Here is a 22,124-nt window from a genome sequence, read left to right as displayed (position 1 = left end):
CAGTTCTTTCCCCTTAGCATTTGAGCTGAAATTTTTGGTAAGGAAGTAAAGCTTCTTGTTCTGCAACAGGTCAGGAGTTCTCAAAAACAAATTTATTTATCTATTAGCAGTTTCACCACTGGAATGTTAAGTCAATCAGCACATTTATCTCAAATCCACCCAATTCTTCAGAAATGATCCAATTCAAGTGGAAAGATGGCTCTGGAATGAAAGGATGTTATTTTAAACAGGAAAAAAGAGGCCAGGCAGTGATCAAAGAAAGCAGGCACTGAAAAAAGTTCCTAATTTAGTATCACCTGTCTAAATGAGACCTGTAATGACAGGTACATGTCCCTTGTCCCGCATCCTGGTGCCCCCTGTCCTGCACCCCTGGCCCAGTGACACTTCACCCCGCAGCCCCGGCCCGGTGACGCCGGTCCTGCACCCTCGGCCCCAGCCCCGGCCCGGTACCCGCTCATTCCAGAGCCCCAGCCCGGTGTCCCCTCCCCATCCCGCAGTCCCAGCTCAGTGTCCCCTGCCCCACACTCAACCTCAGTGTCCCCTGTCCCGAACCCCGGCCCGCTGTTCCCTGTCCCGCTCCCGCAGCCGCGTCCCCCGTCCCCACAGCAACGCGAACACGCCCCGCCTCTCACGCCCGAACAGCCAATCGGAGCCGCGGCACCGCGAGTGGCGGCCGCACTGACCAATGGGTGTCGAGGGCGGGAAGGCGCGGGGGCGGGCTCGGGCGGGGCGCGGTGACGACATCGCGCCGCGCGCCGTCGCGGAGCCGCCGCCGCGCCCGCCGGAGCTCGGCCCGCGCCGCCGCCGCCGCCGCGCCATGAGCCAGTTCAGCTTCGGGGCGGCCGCGCCCGGCGGCGCCTTCGGCCTGGGCGCGCCCCGAGCCGCCGCCACCACCGCGGCCACCGCCGCCTTCTCCTTCTCCGCGCCCGCCGCCACCTCCAGCGGCTTCAGCTTCGGCAGCGCGGCGCCGGCGGCGGGCGGCGCGCAGCCCGCCGGGCTCTTCTCCTTCAGCAGGCCGGCCGCGGCCGCGCAGCCCTCGGGCTTCAGCTTCGGCGCGGCCGGCGCGGCCCCCGCGGCCCCGGCAGCCGCCGCCTTCCCGCTGGGGTGAGAGCCGGGGCCGGGCAGGGCGGCGGGGGAGGGATGGAGGGAGCGGGTCGTGTCGGTGCCGGGCGAGGGCTCCGCGGGGATTTCTGCACCCAGCGAGCCTCGCCTCGTGTGCCCGGGACTCCCCAGCGCCCTGCAGCGCTCGCCTCACTGGGCGAGTGCTCAGCGAGCGCTGGCACCTGTCCCGGCTGATGTTTTCATGGGGGAGCTCCTCCACGTGTTGGGACGGGCATGTTCCGCGTCTCCGTCTGTAACTGGCCTGGAGAGGCGTGCACAGAGAGATGCTAAAGCTCTGCTACCGAATAGAAAACGTCTTCTTCTTTCTGACCCGAATCTGGAGTGCCCTGAACGTTTTCTCGGCACTTCGGGAGTGATTTGTCGTTAAGGAAAGGCTGTGAGTTCTGGGGAGGTTGGGCACAACTGCTGCTGTCAAAGCTTGCCAGATGGCAGCTGTGGGAAGGGAGCTCAGATGGGCACGAGCAGGAAAAAGCCAGCCTTGTGCCGAGGGAGTGAAAATGGTGAGCTGAGAGAAGGAGCAGCGTCACGTATGCTGCCATAAAATGCCCTGTGTTGCCTGGGTGGGTGCAGGTAATGAAGGGAGAGTCAGTAGCAAGATCCCTACCGGGGGGTGGCAGGTGACAGCAGCTGGATGGAGTCGGCTGTCAGACTTGGGACACGAGGCTGGCCAGGTGTGCATGTCTTTGAAAGGAGGTTCCTGCTGTCAACAAATGGTCAGGGAGCAAGGCAGCTGTGTCCTTGAGCGGATGTGTGTTTCAAGCAGATTGGCTTCTCTTCTTGCCTAGGGCCAACACACCCAAAGTGAACTTTGGAGCCAGCACTGCCACTGCAGCCCCTGCAATCACGGGGGGCTTTTCCTTTGGTGCCCCTGCCGCCACCAGCACGCCCTCGAGCCAGGCAGCAGCCCCGTCTGGCTTTGCCTTTGGCTCTGCCGGCACCAGCAGCAGCAACACGGCCCCGTCTGGGAGCACAGGAGGCTTCACCTTCTCCAGTGGCAGCACGACTCAGGCGGGAGCAGCCGGGTTCAGCATCGGCACCGCGGCCCCGCAGGCCACGTCCGCAGGGCTGAGCTTTGGCACGGCCCCCGCGGCTGCTGCCACCACCAGCACGGCCACCCTGGGAGCTGCCGCCCCGTCAGCAGCGCCCTTCAGCCTTGGGGGGCAGCCCACAGGTGGGGGAGCAGGCTGGGGGCAGCCGGAGGCTGGGAGCCTCTGGCGTGGGGATGGCTGAGGGTGGAGTGGAGCTCTGCAGCCTCTGGCTCCTGCTGGGGCAGAATGCAGCCAGGGGCTGGAGCCAGAGGTGTTTGTGACAGCCTGGCCAGGCTCTGCAGTGCTGGGCAGCAGTTGCTCTTTGGGCTGTGGGAGGAAAAGTCCATCTTTGCCGTTTGCTCCTGGTTCCAGGTCTGACCTTTGGGGCACAGCCTTCAACAGCAGCCGCCAGTACGACCACGGCAACGCTGACCACAAGTGCCAGCCAGGCACCCACTCTGTCCTTTGGAGCCAAGCTTGGAGGTGGGCAGCTGCTCTGGAAAACAACTCCTCAAGGCTCTGTGAAATCTGCTGTCCTCCTGGCTATATTTGTCTATTGGAATAATAGACAAATATAATTAAAAGATTCTCTACTGGGGTGTGGGAGGGGGCCAGAAGTGTTTGTTCCTGTGAGTTTGCCCTGGCAGTGGTGGTCTGTGACAGCTCCTAGAGCCACTGGACAGTGTGTCCTGTGCTTCTCGTTGTGTCCCACATGGCAGCTTCTGTTCTGTGCTTGTGTGGGGAGCACAGTGGAAGGGAGGCACAACCTTAAAGGGCACAGTGTGAAAGACAGGGAGAATAAGAGGAAAAGGAGGTCACGGTGCTGCCACCCCCAAGAGCCAGGTGTGGCTGTGCAGTGTGTGTCACCCTCCCAGCAGGGTTGTTGTGCAGTGGGTGGGAGCTGAGTGTGCTCTGCCTGTACCCACGGAGCTGTTTGTCTCTGCAGTGACATCCACAGCTGCCACCACGGCCGCCAGCACCAGCAGCACCTCAGTGCTGGGCTCCACGGGGCCCTCCTTGTTTGCATCTGTGGCAACTTCTTCAGCCCCAGCCTCCTCCAGCACCAGCACAGGCCTCTCACGTGAGTCTCTGCAGGCGGCTTTGTCCCTGGGGCTGCTGCTGCAGTGGGAGGGGGCAGCAGGCTGGGCACAGCTTTTCCTGGGGCCCTGCATTTCATGGCTTATGCAGCCTGTCAATGCTGTCTTCTCTTTGCAGTTGGTGCCACTTCCACTGCTTCCACTGGGACAGCCAGTCTGGGGACACTTGGCTTTGGATTAAAAGTTCCTGGGACAACAGCTGCCACAACAAGCACTGCCACAGGTAGGAACAAGAGGCTGAAAGTCCCTGAAGAGAAGGGAGACTGAATTTACACTTGACCTGATCAGTGCTCTGTAGAGGTGTAAAGGGCCATGTCAGAGTAGCAGCTCAGCAGTTCTGATTTGTAAAGCCCTCAAGGAACTGAAAACTGCACAGTCTGTCTTTCTCTGATCCTTTTCCATCTCTTTGTGAAAACACAGAAGATCTCTCATGCTCTGCAAAGGTGCAGGGGAGGAACTGTGTGTGCTGGTAGTTCCTGGTTCCAGCAGTAAGCCATGAGGACACTGACAGGGCTGTGGGCTGGGGATGGTTTCACTCCCTCCTTGGCAGAGGTGGGATTTGCTGCTGGTCCCTCCAGAGGGATCTAGTGCAGCTCCTGCAGCCATGGGCAGTGCAGCCTGGACCTGGTCTCTGTTTGTGAGGTACCAGGTGTGTCCTCTTGTGTTGCTGCCCTTGAATCTCTTCCTGCAGGGACAACTTCTGCTTCTGGCTTTCCTTTGAATCTGAAGCCACTGACTACGACGGGTGCCCTTGGAGCTGTGACCTCCACAGCTGCCATCACCACAACCACCACAGCCAGGTGGGTGTTCTGTTAGCACTGAGCATTTCCTGCCTGGGGCAGGAGCAGCTGCAGTGGTCATGCTGGGGTCTGGAGGGGGCAGGGGAAATGAGGGAGTGCTGTGGAGTTTCTCCTGCCTGACCTTGTGTCCTGTGCCGCCCGTCCCTCCCTCAGTGCCCCCCCAGTGATGACTTATGCCCAGCTGGAGAGTTTGATCAACAAGTGGAGCCTGGAACTGGAAGACCAAGAGAAGCATTTCCTCCATCAGGCCACACAAGTCAATGCCTGGGACCGGATGCTGATCGAGAATGGGGAGAAGGTGAGGTGACCTCCAGTGGGACCTCATTCTGCTGCTTAGGTCCTTGAAGGCCTCCGTGTTACAAATGCAGCAAGCTATTGCTTTTCAAAATCTTTCTGTGTTCTGGCCTCTAGGCCTTGGGGTTGGAAATCTGTTCTGTGACTTTTGCTCTGTGCTACCAAGTTCTCTTAGGGGGGATCATTCCAAGCTGAACCTCCCTTATTCCCTCTTTGGTCTGTAAATCTTTCTGTGACCATCTCTTGTTTCCAGGAGAACTTGCATGGTGCTGCTTTCTCCCTCCCTCCCTCCCTCCCTCCTCTCTTCTTTGGAGAGCTGACTTGTTGGTTTGCAAGGTGTAATGAAATGTCTTCTGTTTCCAGATTACTTCGTTACACAGAGAAGTAGAGAAGGTGAAGGTTGATCAGAAGAGGTAGGAGACTGTGAGCACCTGAAATGATTTTATTTCTTCTCTGCATTGTGCTGCCTGCTGGTGTGACAGCTCTGCAATGTCTGCAACACGTCAGGGAAGTAGCTGGCATTTTCTCTTTGCAGACTGGATCAGGAACTGGACTTCATTCTGTCCCAGCAGAAGGAGCTGGAGGACTTGCTGACCCCTCTGGAGGAGTCTGTGAAGGAGCAGAGTGGGACCATCTACCTGCAGCACGCGGATGAGGAACGGGAGAGGACGTGAGGCACAAACCTGCTGGGATGGGCATGAGCTCTGTGCTGTGGTCACTGCAGCCAGCAGGAGATGGGGCTGGGATGTGTGACAAGATTAACAACGAGTGGCTGCTGTCAGACATTCAGTCCTGTTTGATGCGTGGCAACTTAGATTTTACTCATTAGAAACTAGAACAGTGAGTGGAAGCTCTTGAATTGGCATGAAAAGCTCTTTAGATGTTGGTGCAATCAGCTCTCTGGGAAGAGGTTACTAATTTTGGCATAATCTTGAAAAATTAATGGTTCTTTACTGACAGAAGTGGTGAGAGCAGAGTGAACTATGTGTGGCACGAGCACCCTCATAAGCCTTCAGTGCTGCATCATAGGGTAATTAAAGGCAGTGTTTGTCTGGTTCAAGAGATGAGGAATCCTGAATCCAGGCTTGCTGCTTCTTTCAGTTCCCACAAAGCCTTCCAGGAAGTCCTCCACTCAGTTGCTTGTCTGTGGATCAAGGGTGCCAGGGGTTGGGATTCATTTCTTGGGGGTGATGGAGCCTCTCTGGTGCTGTTCCCAGGTCTCTGTCAGCCTTGGCTGCAGATGTGGAAGCTCATTCTGATTGCCCATTGGTGTGACTGAGAGCAGATCTTCAAAGTTGCTTTTAACCATTCTGATCTCGTTTCCTGTGTGCTCTGCAGCTACAAACTTGCTGAAAACATCGATGCTCAGCTGAAGCGCATGGCACAAGATCTGAAGGACATCACTGAGCACTTAAACACATCAAGAGGCCCAGCTGACACCAGTGACCCGGTAAATGCAAGCTTCTATTTTTATTTTTTATGATTTATATTAAATTGATCTTGATGTTCCTTATGGCTGTACTCAGCAGCTTTTTTTTCAGTAAAAATTTCCTTTCAGTATTGCAGACTGAGTTTTTCCACATTCATTTTTAATTTTGCCACTTCAAGCCTAAGGTGATGAATGTTCTGCTGCTTCCTAAGTCTAAATTAAAACAAGCCAAAGCCACAGTCCTACCATCTAAGCTGTGCAGTTTTCTTGCTGCTAAGAAGCAAAGTAGCAGCATTGCTGCACACACTTCCTGCCCAAAGTGGCTGCTGCTTCAGTGATGCTCTCAAGGAGAAGCTTGCCTTTGACTCCTTGATGTTTTTGCAGTCTCACAACTGACTTGCACCTTCTCTCTCTGCTCAGCTTCAGCAGATCTGTAAAATTTTGAATGCACACATGGATTCCCTGCAGTGGATTGACCAGAACTCAGGTGAGATTTGTCCTGCAGCCTTTTGGGAATGTGAATGCAAAGCAGGAGCATGTCTGTGAGTGTTTGTTCCCCCCTGAATTCCTGAAGGTGCCTGAGGAGCCTTCCTCTTCATCTTCAGTGGCTTTGTCCCTTCTGGGCTTGAATTCTTCTGGTGTGCCTGATTAGAGGCCTCTGATGAGAAGTTACTCCTGGCAGCTGCTGTTGTTTTACCTAAAAAAGCCCTGCTTGAATATTTTTATTTCTTCTGCAAGCAAAACTGTGCAAGGTTGTGGTCTGGGGTAGCTGTGACATTAATCCCTTGGTTCTGCCACAGCTGTGCTGCAGAGAAAGGTGGAAGAGGTGACAAAAGTTTGTGAGAGTCGTCGCAAGGAGCAGGAGCGCAGCTTTCGGATCACCTTCGATTGAAACACTCCCAACTTCAAAGGATGAACATCAAGCCTCCACAGAAAACAGAGGTGTTTGGGAGCTGAGGACTGAAATCATGGCCTAGCTTTGTTTCTTTTCTTGTAATAAAATGTGTTGTTTGTTCTAAAGACAGTCCTTGTGGTTTTGGACAGGAGAAGCTGAGAAACTGCTGAATTTGTGGGGGAAATGTGCTCTCTGTGCTTTAGCTGTGCCTGCAGACAAGTGAGATAACACAAATGCTGCTTTGGAGGGCTGAGGGCAGTCTCTATCTCCAGGGGAGCCGGCGGAGCTGGGAGGCTCCCAGGACTGAAGTGTGGACACAGTCCTGCAGCAGCAGAGTACAGCACACTTAGCTCTAGAAGACTTGTGGACTGTTAACATCAATAAGCACACACTAAGACAATACCACAGTAAGTGTATTTATTTACCTGGCCTCTTTCTCTCCTTGCCACAGCAGTGTACAGGCACTGCCCATCTCTCAAGAAGAGCCCAATCTCCAGCTCTTCCTTCCCCACTCTGAGATTACTGGACCTGCACCTTGGCTCCCAACAGTCCTTCACTGTCCCAGGTCCAAGCACACATTTCCCACAGCTCACTGAACTCCACAAGGCTGTTCTCTGTCCTCAGGTGGCAGGAGGGTTCTCTGCAGCAGAGGAGCTGGGGGTGGCAGAGTCAGCCTCTGGCAGATGTTTCCTGCTTTTCCCAAAGGCGATCACCAGAGGCTTCCCCTGCAGGCTGTAGCCGTTCAGCAGCTGCAGGGCGCTCTGGGCCGACTCCGTGTCTGCAAGGAGAGGGCACAGTGGGCACAGGGCCCCCAGCAGCCCTGGGGGACACGGGGGGTTCCCAGGGGACCCTGCAGCCGCCACCCTGATGTGCTGAATGAACACTGCACAGGCCACAGCACATCACTTCCACCCTGGTAAATCCTCTTCCAACCCAGGGACAGGGCTATGGCACGACAGGAACAGAAGGGAGTGAATTCCCCTGCTTTTTCTGGAAAGCAGGCTTGGCAGCAGAGCAGTGCCCTGCAGGAGGATGTTACATCTTTGGGAGTCAGGGAAGAACTGAGGCATGAGGCAGCAACTCACCAGGGAAGGTGATGAAGGCCTGGTCCCTCATGCGGCCGCTCAGGAGGCGGAACTGGATCAGGGGGCCATCCTCCCTCTGGAACCGAGCAAACAAGGACACCAGGTCCTTCACTGTCACTCGGGGGGCCAGGTTCTTCAAATACAGCACCTGTAACAGAGACACAGAGCGTCAGCCAGCCCTTGCCATGCACAGACACCATTCAGCCTGGGCCCAAGTCTGTCCAGCTCCACGGTGTGAATGAGCTCAGCCCTCACACCCACATGCTGATGATGGCATTTGGAGGACAGGTGGGTGTGCAGAGAAAGGCAGCTCTGAACTCAAGGCATCACCCTGCTTGCCTGCACCAAACACTGACAGTTTGAGTTTGTTATGAAAACAGTTCAGTTTATTCAGTTTATTTATAAACACAATAATCTCCAGCTAGGCACAGTTTGAGCGACAGCAGGCCTCAGCCAGGCCCAAACAGACAGAGCACATGTTGACAGGTGACCTGCTGGAGCCAGGGAGGGCTGGGCTCACAAGGACACCCCTTTGCCAGGCTGAGCCCAAGGTCCCTTCTCCCCCCAGAGTGGAGGCTGCTCTCCCCCTTGGCCTGGAGGATCAGCCAAGTAACTTCAAGGCCTTTGCCTACTGACTCGGCCCCAGGGCATCCTGCTGAACAAAGATAAAGCCTGGCCCATCTCAGCTTACCTTGCTGGGCTCCCCTGGATGGTAGGAGGAGAACCTGGGCATTTTCCGAAGCTCCTCCTCTGAGAGGCGGTTCCTGAGGATCTCCTCTTCCGGGACAAACTCCACTGGCTCTTTGATGACCACAGGCCTTGGAGGGGACTGCTGGGGCTTTGCTGCAGAAACACTGGGACTTGCTGCCTGTTCCGCTTGCTGCTCCTGGTCTGGAAGTGGTGATTCCTCAGTCACAGCCCCCTGTGGGGTCAGGGAAGGGGACAAGCTGGGGTCACTTGTAGAGGACTGGACTTTTTCAGGGCACTTCTTGCTCAGTAGTTCTTGGTAAACACTCTCCAGCTGAACCATGGGGTCCTTTTCATCTGTTCCCCTCTTCTGAGAGTCATCTAGTTCATAACAGAGATACGTGGTAACTATCACCAATAACCTGGAAAACACACAGACTGCAGGAAGAGACACAGAAAGGAGAATCCCCGTTTCACCCCAGCCTCTGTACCCAGGCCCTGCAGGTTGTTTAAAACAAGAGCAGCCCCAGCAAGCGCTGGTTCACCAGCTCAGGATGAACCTGCAGAGAGGAGCAGCTCCACCCGTGCTACATCAGAGCTCCAGGCTTCAGAGATGCCCTCACTTATTTATCTGCAGCAACATTTTAGCACTTTCTGGTGTCACTTTCAACAGACCTTCCTCTTCGTGCATGAAAGCCAGGATGGGCCATGCTGCCCTCCTGTACCACGATGTGGAATAGAAATATTTTGCTTTCAAGGATATCAGGTTAGGCTCCTGGGGTTAAAGAAGGTCCATGACATGGACTGATCAATGATCTCTTTTAATTCTCTTTAATGGAAATGAGGACAAATGTGAGAGCAGCATCTCCCAGCCTTCAACTGGATCCAGCTCCACTTCAGGGATGAGGCTTTAACAAGTCACTCCTCCTCTTACCTGCTCTGTGCCTTTGCTTCCTTCACCCCCTGCAGTTACCTCAGAGAAGGAACAACCTCCAGTCCCACACGGGAACCTTGTGTAACCCAGACCTCGAGGCTCTACCAAAGCTCCTCTCCCACACCCCGAGCTGCTCTGCACTACATGCAACACACCGAGGAGATCCACGCTCTCCAGAAATGGACTTCAAAACCCTCTATATTAAACCCTTCACAGAACCAACTCTCTGTCTGCTCCTGTAAGAGAGGAAAATATCTCCTCCCACACAGCACCAAAGCAGAACCACACCGTCAGGGACAGCGGGCCAGACAGAAATGTGTTGTGCTCCCACACAGCCCGTCGGTGTGTGCAGGAAGAGCCCTGAGCCCACAGACCTTGGTGGTAGAGGGCCCGGAGGAAGGAGTGTCTGTCTGTGCCTTGGAACAGGGCGTTCTCGATCTCCATCTCCCGCCGGCTCAGCTGCTTGCTGCCCGCAAACCTCTGCGGCAGCGCCAGGATGCGCCGGCGCTCCTCCAGCTTCTCCTGGATGGCGTCCAGCCTCTCCTGCGTGGCCTCCGGGGCTGCCCCCAGCCCAGAGCCCTGCAAAACAACCACGCCCCAGCTCAGGCAAGGTCATTAAGAATAAAAAGTCTCTTGCGAGAAACTGACAGAGTGTTTGAATCGACCGACTTGGGGGTTTCGTAAGAGAACTGGCCATGAAAAGCCCGGAGCCCTGGAATTTGAGCATTATCCCTTCTCTGTACACCAAAAGTATTCAAGAAGGCCAGTGTCAGCTGAGGAACAGGAGACACATGAAACAAAAATCCAAGGAAAACAATGGTTTTATAACAATAACTGGTTTTCTATTTTTAATATTGTCTGACTTGTCAGGACAGACATTTTCATTAGCAGTACTCCAGTACTCCAGACAGGTTCAGAAAACAAACCCAGGTTTTCCTGGATGATGTCTCTCCCTTCAGTAACTAGAGCAGGCTGCTCCTGCAGCCAAATGATTTCAAAAGCAGCAGCATCTGTGTGATCAAAAAGTGACAAGAGGCACTGGGCCTCAGAAGGAGGCAAACCTCACAGTCTGCAGTGGGTGCAATTAGGAACCATCCCCAGGGCACCAGGAGGTCCTGCTGCTGCAAGGGTAGGACAAATACAACCACACAGTTCTTGTGGGAAGTGGAGAAACAGCTCCTTTTTCTCCTGGCCTGTCTCCCTGCATCCCTGCTGCCTCTGACAGCTACAGCCATTTTCCACAGCTGCCTTCAGTGACTGCACTACCATCCTCTGGCAATTCTTTCCCCACACCTACAGCAACCCCGAGCTCCAGTTCCCACCAAGCTCTTTGTCTGTGAGCCTCAGAACCTTAGTTGTTGGAAAGTGGACCCCCAGCTGCTGTTGGGCACACTAGGGGAGGTTTATGCTGAGGAGTAAACCCTGACAAACATCACTGAGCCAGAAACCACACAGGGACTGCAGCACAGCCCTCACAGCTCACCTGTGAGAGGAGCATCCCTAGGTAAACCTCACTGCACGGCCACTTCATGCTGCCAAAGCACACAGGCACAACCCCAGCTGCTGAAAGGGCATTTCTGCTCCCCCATCCACCCCGACCAGAACACAGAGAACACGCTTTCATGGGGCTGTGGGTGGATTTCCTGTTCTCAAATTCAGTTTGAGAATTACTGTGGCAGATCCTTCTGCCTCGGGCAAGAAACCAGGCTTTCTCCCTGCACTGAGCACAACCTAACAGAGCTTCCCATGGTACCTGTGCCCCACATCTGCACAGCTTCTTCCATTCACCATTTCACAGCTTCCCTGAGGCACAAAAGGCTGTTTTATATGGAAAATCAATTCGCGGAAATCATTTGTTGTACTTTGTTTTCAAAAAAGCTGCCACTTAGCAGCTGAAAATAACAGAAATCTGCACTCAGTAGTTTGCCAAGAGCTCCCCAGGCAAGCTGAAGTTCTCTCTGTCTCAGTTGACATTATTCATCAGTCGTGGTGGAATCTTTCACTCAGGGCCTCCACCTCCAAAGCTGCACATCACTCCCTGACTTAGGCTCTCTCCCTAATTATTCTTCTCTCAGAACCTACAGAAGGCATACCCTGATGTCACCATTTTTTTTCTGTCAGAGTACTGTTTTCCACCTAAATTTTTTTCTGGGAACATCCCAGAATTCATTTCATACTAAATATAACAGCTGGTACTGATGACATTGATATTCATTCTTAAATTAACACCACCCCTCTCTACACCAAGCTTTAATCAGGCCCCACCAGGTCTGGATTTGCATTTGAATACCAAAACAAGTAATGACTTCAGCTGAAAAGAGGTAAACCACAGACAACTCTCTCCTGTACACAGAGCTATCTCCAAGGAAGAGGAGACAGATGGAAGCCAAGGATGAGCCCAAGTCCTGTTGTGCATTTTCTAGTTTGGCAAATTAAGAGCAGGACGCTCCAGTGCACCTGACACAGGACAACCACAAAAGCCTCTTGTCTCTGGAATGTGGAGAAAAAAAAAAAAAAAAGAAAAAAAAAAAAGGGTGAAGGTGGGGAAAGGGGAAAAACCTGCTGGAAGAGCACATAGGGAGGAGCCAAGGCACTGCCACCACACACTGGTGGTCTGACAGCTCTGCACTGTTTTCACCTGGCTGTTCCAGGGCCCCTGGAGCACCTGCAAGCCCCTAAGGAGAACACTCCCTACAAACAGCCATCCCAAATCAGCAATGGGATCCAGGGATGTACCAGGATACCCAAAGGAGGATACTGAGGTGCTTTAAACATTTTCTCCTTCCTCTCTTCTGACATTTAAATCCTTCATACACAGCTATAAAGAGGTGAAATGATTTGTTTCAAGGCAGAGGCAGGAATACACTCATGTCCTGCTGTGTTCCAGGGGACCCACTCCTGTCTCCACCGTATCTTTTAACACCGACCATTCCACCAAAGAAAAGAGGCCAGAAGAAATGTAGGACAGGGCTAAAGGTGAGGGATACAAAGGACTGGAATTTTCCACCAGAGTGCCACAGGATCAGAGGAACCTGACCACACTCACAGGAGAGCAGAGCATGCCTGTGGGAACTCACAGTGGTCAGAACATGGATTCTCAGGCTCCAAGCAGAAGCTTGGGGCCTGTGGGAAAGCCAAGGACAAACTCTCCCAGTCTGGCCTGGGAAATCATATGGAGGAACCCACAACAACCTTGGATACCGTCCTCCTGACACCTGGTGTTTTGTTTACAGAGATGTTTGTTTGCAGAGATGTTTACAAAAAGGTGGTGCCCTAAAGGACCAACCCTATTCATTGTACTCAAACACTGTATAAAAACGGTCTGTCTCTCAGTTTGCTACAAGCCCTCTGAAGAAATCGGAGATCTGTGTGTCTTTACATGAGCTGTCCTGAACTGTAACAACACATGCCCACCTTCCTCGCTGAAGCCCGGTTCTTCCAGAGCAGAATCTCCGAGTCGGAGAGCCCCAGCTCCCGGAGAGAGGAGGTTTCTTTGTCACTCTCCTGCAGGGCCTGGAACTGTGACAGGGTCAAAGCCCCCGCGGCCTCTTCCCCAAAAGGTTTGTAAAAAGCTGCGGGGGCAAAGCATCTCCGCTTCGACTTGCACCTGTGAGCCAAAGCAACACAGACAGCTCAGCACTGAGGGACTGTGGGACAGGAAGGGGCTGGCCTCTCTCAAACCACACCTGGGGTTGTGAAAAACGAGCTTCACGTTTTGGTAAAATTTAAAAAGTTTAATAAAAAGACAATTAGGAGACAGAAATAAAACAAAGGGTTATGGCAGGGTGCTTGGCATTCAGCCCTACCATCTCAAAACTCTTTAAATCCCTTTCTATCGCATTAGCTTGCTGCATATTCATAGACCATTATGCATTTTTCAAACATTCCTTTGAGTTTAGATGGTCTTTTGTTTGGTTTTAACCTTTGACTTGTCTTAGATTAAAATCAATGTATTTTATTTCTCCTCGTGGTTCCATCTTGTTCTACACTCCCTGATAACAGAGAGGCAATAAATTCTTCCTTTGGGGTTCTGGTTTCTGTCACTGTTATAGGATAATCCACAAATGGGAAAAAATTACCTAATTGCTTTCACTATTCTCTGAGTTAGTTACATGAATAAAAGCATTTTTAACATCACATAATCTCCATTTCAATATTATGCTATGGCCTAAGATTTATTTATCACATTACTATTTCTAAGTTTTGTTAACAGCAGAAATGAAAACTATATTTATGCAGCAGTTATCTCAACATTATACAAACAGCATTCATTTTAATATTTGCAAAAAGCCAATAATATAATATAATATGGATTTATAACAGGCAGGTCAGGACTTACTGCTCAATGGAGACAGTGGTATCAAGCTGGTGGTGAAGGAGGCTCTTCAGCTGCCTCTCTCCCTCTGTCTCCAAGTCTTCCAGGAGAAGCTCATCGCTGGACAGGCTGCTGTTCACCCTGGGGCACACAACCACAGCACAGGCACGGTCAGTAAGGCAACAGGGGAAACACAGCTCAAAACGCATCCCTGCTACAGCTCCTCCACCTCTTGGGCTGCTTTTCCGGGATTTAAAAGACAAAGAAGCAAAATTATGGCACCAAAGCTGCCTTTAACATTACTAGAAAAGTCAACAGATTTGGGACTACTTTGAAAACATTAAAGTACCCCAAGGAGTCTTCGCGTGTTTTTGTATGTGGGGCGGTTGTTTGTTTACTTTAAAATCATATGCCATCATTTTTATTGACCAAATCATCTCGCATCAGCACCCAGACAGACAGTCTAGGTCTGCCAGTTTCAAACGAGCCGGGGGAGAAAGAAGTGAAACCGTGAGGATGAAGAGAAACAGTGAATTACAACAGCGCTCTTCCCTTTCCGGGGTCACCTGCACCCCGAATCCACCCAGCCCAGCCGCAGCCCCAGCGCGGGGCCGGGCCGCGCTCCCGCACCGCCCGCAGAGGGGGCCGGGGGTGGCACCGGGCCCGGGCCGTCACCGGCGAAGGGGCCGGGCCCCTGAGGGCACCCCGGGCACCCACGGATCCCCCGCTCACCGCCGCATGGCTCCGGCGCTCCGCACTCCAAACCCCGGCAGCGCCCGCGCTGCGCCGGGAACCGCCCCGGAAAGGGCGGCCGGGGCCGGGGCTGGGGCGGGGCCGGGGTGGGGCCGGGGTCGGGCGGGGCCGGGGCGGGGCCGGGGCGGGGCCGGGGCCGGGGCGGGGCCGGGCGGGGCCGGGGTCGGGGCGGGGCCGGGCGGGGCCGGGGCGGGGCTGGGCGGGGCCGGGGCCGGGGCGGGGCCGGGCGGGGCCGGGGTCGGGGCGGGGCCGGGCGGGGCCGGGGCGGGGCTGGGCGGGGCCGGGGTGGGGCGGGGCCACCGGCGCAGCCCCGGAGCGCAGCCTCGGCGTGGACCGTGCCTGGAGGGCTGCCAGGCATCATCCCCTCAAAGCCACTCGCTCCCATCTGCAGCTAAACCGAAGAGAGAAAATTTAATGCACGGTTCATGGGTTAAAATAAGGACCGGAAGAGATCGCTCATCAAATGCCGTCACAGGCAACACACGCTCATCTTAATTCATGTCTCTGAGTTTAATACTAAGTAAAGCAAAGCAGGATAATGGGAGGTAAAATGAACCCTTAGAAACACCTTCCCCCCCCCCCCCCCCCCCCATCCCTCCTAGCCAGCTCTACCTTCACGGGAATGGGGGCTATGGTCACTCTGATGTTGCACAGCTCCCCTCAAACTGCTGCAGTGTGTGTCACTGCAGAGGAATTTCAGCCCCAGCACCTGGAACATCTCTTCCCCCTCCCTCCTTCTCCACTGACCTTGTTCCTTGCACATGTTCTCACCTCGCACGTCTCTGGCCGCAATTACAACTGTGCCACTCTTTTTTGTTTTTCTTTCTTCTTAAATCTGTTTCAGAGAGGCATTACCAGCGTTTCAAACTGGCCCAGCCCTGGCCAGTGACTTGTCTGTCTTTTGGAGCCACAAGGGACTGGCTCTGCTGGCCATCGTGGAGGCTTCTGGCAGCTTCTCACAGAAGCCACCCCTGCAGCCACCCCCACTACCAAAACCAGGCTGTGCAAAACCATGCAGAGCCCTCCAAGGCAGCATTTGTGTTATCTCACCAGTCTGCAGCCACAGCTAAACCACAGAGAGCACACAATCCCTGCACAAAATTCAGCCAGTTTCTGATGGGAGCAGGCAAAATCCAGTCCAACACCACAAACACTGGCTCTGAACAAACAACACATTTTATTGTAAGAAAAGAAACAAAAAAACAGGTCATGATTTCAGTCCTCAGCTCCCAAACACCTCTGTTTTCTGTGGAGGCTTGATGTTCATCCTTTGAAGTTGGGAGTGTTTCAATCGAAGGTGATCCGAAAGCTGCGCTCCTGCTCCTTGCGGCGACTCTCACAAACTTTTGTCACCTCTTCCACCTTTCTCTGCAGCACAGCTGTGGCAGAACCAAGGGATTAATGTCACAGCTACCCCAGAACACAACCCTGCACAGTTTTGTCTGCAGAAATGAAAATATTTTCTTGTTGACAGTCACTCAGATTTGACAGAGGACAAAGCAGGAGGAAAACTTAACCGCAAAGTATTGCCAGTAAGACAACTTCTTCATTATTGAATGGCAGAGGAAAAAATGGGGCTCCTTTCTAGGAAAATTTAAAATAAACAGATAGCTATTTTCACACACGTTCTGTAAACAATTCAGGTGGCACAGGAGCTGTACCAGATTTCCTGGAAAAGGCATGTTTGGAATGTGGAGCTTAGCATAAGTGTTCTGAAAGAAAACACTTGATTAGACCCTGGCCTAATCCAATAATTCTATGTGAACACGAAGAACAGCAGGCCTGCCCCGACACAAGAGGTTAGACCAGGTGTGAGCATTTCACTGTAGCCAAGCAGCGCACTCTGGGGCTGCTCAGAGGAGAGCTGCCTTATTCTGCCATGCCCCCGTGTGGCTGCTTCCAGTTAAAATCCAAACGGCACAGAATTCCAGAATCTCTCACCAGGAGGCACTCCCAGGGAGAAAAGTTCCTTTTTTCTGGCTTGTTTTAGTGTGACTACACTGTCAAGTGTTCACTCCTGAGGGCATCTCCAGCTCTGCACTGGATCTCAAGCTACTGAGGCTGTGGTATTCCCGCATTATTCCTCCAGTTACCCTACCTGCAGATCAGTGCAGGCTGCTCCATCTTACTTGGAATGATAACACTCAACACACACACACTTCCCCTCACCAATTCTCCTGCACCACAGGCACACCCCACAATATTTTAGAAGATAAGCTATTTAAAATTAGTTTGACAGAATGAATAATAAGGTTTTCAAGTTCTCTGCTTTGCACTGATGCATTTCAAGGAGGGCTTTTTGGCTAAAACATACCACACCGTACTTCAGGAATTCAGGAATGAACAAACACTCACAGACATACTCCTGCTTTGCATTCCCATTCCCAAAAGGCTGCAGGACAAATCTCACCTGAGTTCTGGTCAATCCACTGCAGGGAATCCATGTGTGCATTCAAAATTTTACAGATCTGCTGAAGCTGAGCAGAGAGAGAAGGTGCAAGTCAGTTGTGAGACTGCATAAAGACCAAGAGGAGTCAAAGGCAAGTTTCTCCTTGCACAGCTTCCCTGAGGCAGCAGCCACTTTGGCAGGAAGTGTGTGCAGCAATGCTGCTACTTTGCTTCTTAGCAGCAAGAAAACTGCACAGCTTAGATGGTAGGACTGTGGCTTTGGCTTGCTTTAATTTAGACTTAGGAAGCAGCAGAACATTCATCACCTTAGGCTTGAAGTGGCAAAATTAAAAATGAATGTGGAAAAACTCAGTCTGCAATACCAAAAGGAAATTTTTTACTGAAAAAAAGCTTCTCAGTAAAGCCATAAGGAGCATAAAAATCAATTTAATAGATATCAGAAAGAGCTGGTTATTCAGATCATGTTTTATGAGGATATAAAAACAGCATAAAGAAAATGTATGAGTGGAGCATCCACATAGGGACAAACAAAGTGTTAGAAGTATTTCAATATCCCTTGCCTCCACAGCAATATAAAATACAAGCTTGCATTTACCGGGTCACTGGTGTCAGCTGGGCCTCCTGATGTGTTCAAGTGATCAATGATGTCCTTCAGATCTTGTGCCATGCGCTTCAGCTGAGCATCGATGTTTTCAGCCAGTTTGTAGCTGCAGAGCACATGGGAACCAAGATCAGAATGTCTGAGGAGAACTTTGAAGACCCACTCACAACTATGGGCAATCGGAATGAGCTTCGACATCTGCAGCCAAGGCTGGCAGTCCTGGGAACAGCACCCAGAGAGGCTCCATCACCCCCAAGAAGAGACACCCAACCCCTGTCCCCTTGAAGTACACACAGAGACAGACAAGCAAGAGTGTGCAGGGCTATGAGAAAAATCTCATGCAAAAAACAGGACTGAATGTCTGACAGCAGCCACTCGTTGTTAATCTTGTCACACATCCCAGCCCCATCTCCTGCTGGCTGCAGTGACCACAGCACAGAGCTCATGCCCATCCCAGCAGGTTTGTGCCTCACGTCCTCTCCCGTTCCTCATCCGCGTGCTGCAGGTAGATGGTCCCACTCTGCTCCTTCACAGACTCCTCCAGAGGGGTCAGCAAGTCCTCCAGCTCCTTCTGCTGGGACAGAATGAAGTCCAGTTCCTGATCCAGTCTGCAAAGAGAAAATGCCAGCTGCTTCCCTGACGTGTTGCAGACATTGCAGAGCTGTCACACCAGCAGGCAGCACAATGCAGAGAAGAAATAAAATCATTTCAGGTGCTCACAGTCTCCTACCTCTTCTGATCAACCTTCACCTTCTCTACTTCTCTGTGTAACGAAGTAATCTGGAAACAGAAGACGTTTCATTACACCTTGCAAACCAACAAGTCAGCTCTCCAAAGAAGAGAGGAGGGAGGGAGGGAGGGAGGGAGAAAGCAGCACCATGCAAGTTCTCCTGGAAACAAGAGATGGTCACAGAAAGATTTACAGACCAAAGAGGGAATAAGGGAGGTTCAGCTTGGAATGATCCCCCCTAAGAGAACTTGGTAGCACAGAGCAAAAGTCACAGAACAGATTTCCAACCCCAAGGCCTAGAGGCCAGAACACAGAAAGATTTTGAAAAGCAATAGCTTGCTGCATTTGTAACACGGAGGCCTTCAAGGACCTAAGCAGCAGAATGAGGTCCCACTGGAGGTCACCTCACCTTCTCCCCATTCTCGATCAGCATCCGGTCCCAGGCATTGACTTGTGTGGCCTGATGGAGGAAATGCTTCTCTTGGTCTTCCAGTTCCAGGCTCCACTTGTTGATCAAACTCTCCAGCTGGGCATAAGTCATCACTGGGGGGGCACTGAGGGAGGGACGGGCGGCACAGGACACAAGGTCAGGCAGGAGAAACTCCACAGCACTCCCTCATTTCCCCTGCCCCCTCCAGACCCCAGCATGACCACTGCAGCTGCTCCTGCCCCAGGCAGGAAATGCTCAGTGCTAACAGAACACCCACCTGGCTGTGGTGGTTGTGGTGATGGCAGCTGTGGAGGTCACAGCTCCAAGGGCACCCGTCGTAGTCAGTGGCTTCAGATTCAAAGGAAAGCCAGAAGCAGAAGTTGTCCCTGCAGGAAGAGATTCAAGGGCAGCAACACAAGAGGACACACCTGGTACCTCACAAACAGAGACCAGGTCCAGGCTGCACTGCCCATGGCTGCAGGAGCTGCACTAGATCCCTCTGGAGGGACCAGCAGCAAATCCCACCTCTGCCAAGGAGGGAGTGAAATCATCCCCAGCCCACAGCCCTGTCAGTGTCCTCATGGCTTACTGCTGGAACCAGGAACTACCAGCACACACAGTTCCTCCCCTGCACCTTTGCAGAGCATGAGAGAACTTCTGTGTTTTCACAAAGAGATGGAAAAGGATCAGAGAAAGACAGACTGTGCCGTTTTCAGTTCCTTGAGGGCTTTACAAATCAGAACTGCTGAGCTGCTACTCTGACATGGCCCTTTACACCTCTACAGAGCACTGATCAGGTGAAGTGTAAATTCAGTCTCCCTTCTCTTCAGGGACTTTCAGCCTCTTGTTCCTACCTGTGGCAGTGCTTGTTGTGGCAGCTGTTGTCCCAGGAACTTTTAATCCAAAGCCAAGTGTCCCCAGACTGGCTGTCCCAGTGGAAGCAGTGGAAGTGGCACCAACTGCAAAGAGAAGACACCATTGACAGGCTGCATAAGCCATGAAATGCAGGGCCCCAGGAAAAGCTGTGCCCAGCCTGCTGCCCCCTCCCACTGCAGCAGCAGCCCCAGGGACAAAGCTGCCTGCAGAGACTCACGTGAGAGGCCTGTGCTGGTGCTGGAGGAGGCTGGGGCTGAAGAAGTTGCCACAGATGCAAACAAGGAGGGCCCCGTGGAGCCCAGCACTGAGGTGCTGCTGGTGCTGGCGGCCGTGGTGGCAGCGGTGGATGTCACTGCAGAGACAAACAGCTCCGTGGGTACAGGCAGAGCACACTCAGCTCCCACCCACTGCACAACAACCCTGCTGGGAGGGTGACACACACTGCACAGCCACACCTGGCTCTTGGGGGTGGCAGCACTGTGACCTCCTTTTCCTCTTATTCTCCCTGTCTTTCACACTGTGCCCTTTAAGGTTGTGCCTCCCTTCCACTGTGCTCCCCACACAAGCACAGAACAGAAGCTGCCATGTGGGACACAACGAGAAGCACAGGACACACTGTCCAGTGGCTCTAGGAGCTGTCACAGACCACCACTGCCAGGGCAAACTCACAGGAACAAACACTTCTGGCCCCCTCCCACACCCCAGTAGAGGATCTTTTAATTATATCTGTCTATTATTCCAATAGACAAATATAGCCAGGAGGACAGCAGATTTCACAGAGCCTTGAGGAGTTGTTTTCCAGAGCAGCTGCCCACCTCCAAGCTTGGCTCCAAAGGACAGGGTGGGTGCCTGGCTGGCACTTGTGGTCAGCGTTGCCGTGGTCGTACTGGCGGCTGCTGTTGAAGGCTGTGCCCCAAAGGTCAGACCTGGAACCAGGAGCAAACGGCAAAGATGGACTTTTCCTCCCACAGCCCAAAGAGCAACTGCTGCCCAGCACTGCAGAGCCTGGCCAGGCTGTCACAAACACCTCTGGCTCCAGCCCCTGGCTGCATTCTGCCCCAGCAGGAGCCAGAGGCTGCAGAGCTCCACTCCACCCTCAGCCATCCCCACGCCAGAGGCTCCCAGCCTCCGGCTGCCCCCAGCCTGCTCCCCCACCTGTGGGCTGCCCCCCAAGGCTGAAGGGCGCTGCTGACGGGGCGGCAGCTCCCAGGGTGGCCGTGCTGGTGGTGGCAGCAGCCGCGGGGGCCGTGCCAAAGCTCAGCCCTGCGGACGTGGCCTGCGGGGCCGCGGTGCCGATGCTGAACCCGGCTGCTCCCGCCTGAGTCGTGCTGCCACTGGAGAAGGTGAAGCCTCCTGTGCTCCCAGACGGGGCCGTGCTGCTGCTGCTGGTGCCGGCAGAGCCAAAGGCAAAGCCAGACGGGGCTGCTGCCTGGCTCGAGGGCGTGCTGGTGGCGGCAGGGGCACCAAAGGAAAAGCCCCCCGTGATTGCAGGGGCTGCAGTGGCAGTGCTGGCTCCAAAGTTCACTTTGGGTGTGTTGGCCCTAGGCAAGAAGAGAAGCCAATCTGCTTGAAACACACATCCGCTCAAGGACACAGCTGCCTTGCTCCCTGACCATTTGTTGACAGCAGGAACCTCCTTTCAAAGACATGCACACCTGGCCAGCCTCGTGTCCCAAGTTTGACAGCCGACTCCATCCAGCTGCTGTCACCTGCCACCCCCCGGTAGGGATCTTGCTACTGACTCTCCCTTCATTACCTGCACCCACCCAGGCAACACAGGGCATTTTATGGCAGCATACGTGACGCTGCTCCTTCTCTCAGCTCACCATTTTCACTCCCTCGGCACAAGGCTGGCTTTTTCCTGCTCGTGCCCATCTGAGCTCCCTTCCCACAGCTGCCATCTGGCAAGCTTTGACAGCAGCAGTTGTGCCCAACCTCCCCAGAACTCACAGCCTTTCCTTAACGACAAATCACTCCCGAAGTGCCGAGAAAACGTACAGGGCACTCCAGATTCGGGTCAGAAAGAAGAAGACGTTTTCTATTCGGTAGCAGAGCTTTAGCATCTCTCTGTGCACGCCTCTCCAGGCCAGTTACAGACGGAGACGCGGAACATGCCCGTCCCAACACGTGGAGGAGCTCCCCCATGAAAACATCAGCCGGGACAGGTGCCAGCGCTCGCTGAGCACTCGCCCAGTGAGGCGAGCGCTGCAGGGCGCTGGGGAGTCCCGGGCACACGAGGCGAGGCTCGCTGGGTGCAGAAATCGCCGCGGAGCCCTCGCCCGGCACCGACACGACCCGCTCCCTCCATCCCTCCCCCGCCGCCCTGCCCGGCCCCGGCTCTCACCCCAGCGGGAAGGCGGCGGCTGCCGGGGCCGCGGGGGCCGCGCCGGCCGCGCCGAAGCTGAAGCCCGAGGGCTGCGCGGCCGCGGCCGGCCTGCTGAAGGAGAAGAGCCCGGCGGGCTGCGCGCCGCCCGCCGCCGGCGCCGCGCTGCCGAAGCTGAAGCCGCTGGAGGTGGCGGCGGGCGCGGAGAAGGAGAAGGCGGCGGTGGCCGCGGTGGTGGCGGCGGCTCGGGGCGCGCCCAGGCCGAAGGCGCCGCCGGGCGCGGCCGCCCCGAAGCTGAACTGGCTCATGGCGCGGC

The 22,124-nt window shown here is 54.0% G+C and overlaps 3 protein-coding genes across 5 annotated transcripts; 1 reads left to right on the top strand and 2 right to left on the bottom strand.

The window, feature by feature from the left end:
• Positions 1-793: 793 nt before the first annotated feature.
• Positions 794-6,790, top strand: LOC136300348 (nuclear pore glycoprotein p62-like). The gene is made up of 12 exons (XM_066202687.1): positions 794-1,104; positions 1,908-2,293; positions 2,523-2,633; positions 3,097-3,231; positions 3,366-3,470; positions 3,939-4,047; positions 4,201-4,345; positions 4,705-4,754; positions 4,877-5,011; positions 5,680-5,791; positions 6,191-6,257; positions 6,571-6,790. Exons 1-12 carry the CDS (start codon positions 818-820, stop codon positions 6,660-6,662), a joined length of 1,734 nt encoding a protein of 577 aa, XP_066058784.1. The 5' UTR covers positions 794-817; the 3' UTR covers positions 6,663-6,790.
• A 277-nt stretch (positions 6,791-7,067) lies between these two features.
• Positions 7,068-14,474, bottom strand: RBM41 (RNA binding motif protein 41). Of its 3 annotated transcripts, none has more exons than XM_066202695.1 (7): positions 14,419-14,474; positions 13,711-13,827; positions 12,786-12,978; positions 9,746-9,950; positions 8,442-8,818; positions 7,751-7,898; positions 7,068-7,443 (listed from the first exon to the last, which is right to left on the bottom strand). In XM_066202695.1, the coding sequence occupies exons 1-7, from the start codon at positions 14,424-14,426 to the stop codon at positions 7,286-7,288; spliced, it is 1,206 nt and encodes a 401-aa protein (XP_066058792.1). In that variant the 5' UTR covers positions 14,427-14,474; the 3' UTR covers positions 7,068-7,285. The 3 variants fall into 3 exon arrangements, with proteins under 3 accessions (XP_066058792.1, XP_066058790.1, XP_066058791.1); XM_066202693.1 differs by lacking the exon at positions 14,419-14,474 and adding an exon at positions 14,085-14,205 and having other exon boundaries at positions 13,711-13,923; XM_066202694.1 differs by lacking the exon at positions 14,419-14,474 and having other exon boundaries at positions 13,711-14,014.
• A 1,123-nt stretch (positions 14,475-15,597) lies between these two features.
• LOC136300294 (nuclear pore glycoprotein p62-like) lies at positions 15,598-22,120 on the bottom strand. The gene is made up of 12 exons (XM_066202596.1): positions 21,830-22,120; positions 20,641-21,026; positions 20,301-20,411; positions 19,703-19,837; positions 19,464-19,568; positions 18,887-18,995; positions 18,589-18,733; positions 18,180-18,229; positions 17,923-18,057; positions 17,444-17,555; positions 16,850-16,916; positions 15,598-15,818 (listed from the first exon to the last, which is right to left on the bottom strand). The coding sequence occupies exons 1-12, from the start codon at positions 22,114-22,116 to the stop codon at positions 15,727-15,729; spliced, it is 1,734 nt and encodes a 577-aa protein (XP_066058693.1). The 5' UTR covers positions 22,117-22,120; the 3' UTR covers positions 15,598-15,726.
• Between the last annotated feature and the right edge of the window lie 4 nt (positions 22,121-22,124).

This window comes from Chamaea fasciata, unplaced genomic scaffold, assembly GCF_029207755.1.
Source record: "Chamaea fasciata isolate MVZ Bird 193981 ecotype frontalis unplaced genomic scaffold, bChaFas1.0.hap1 SCAF_22, whole genome shotgun sequence".
Lineage (NCBI taxonomy): Eukaryota > Metazoa > Chordata > Aves > Passeriformes > Sylviidae > Chamaea > Chamaea fasciata.
This window is presented reverse-complemented; position numbering and strand designations above follow the sequence as displayed.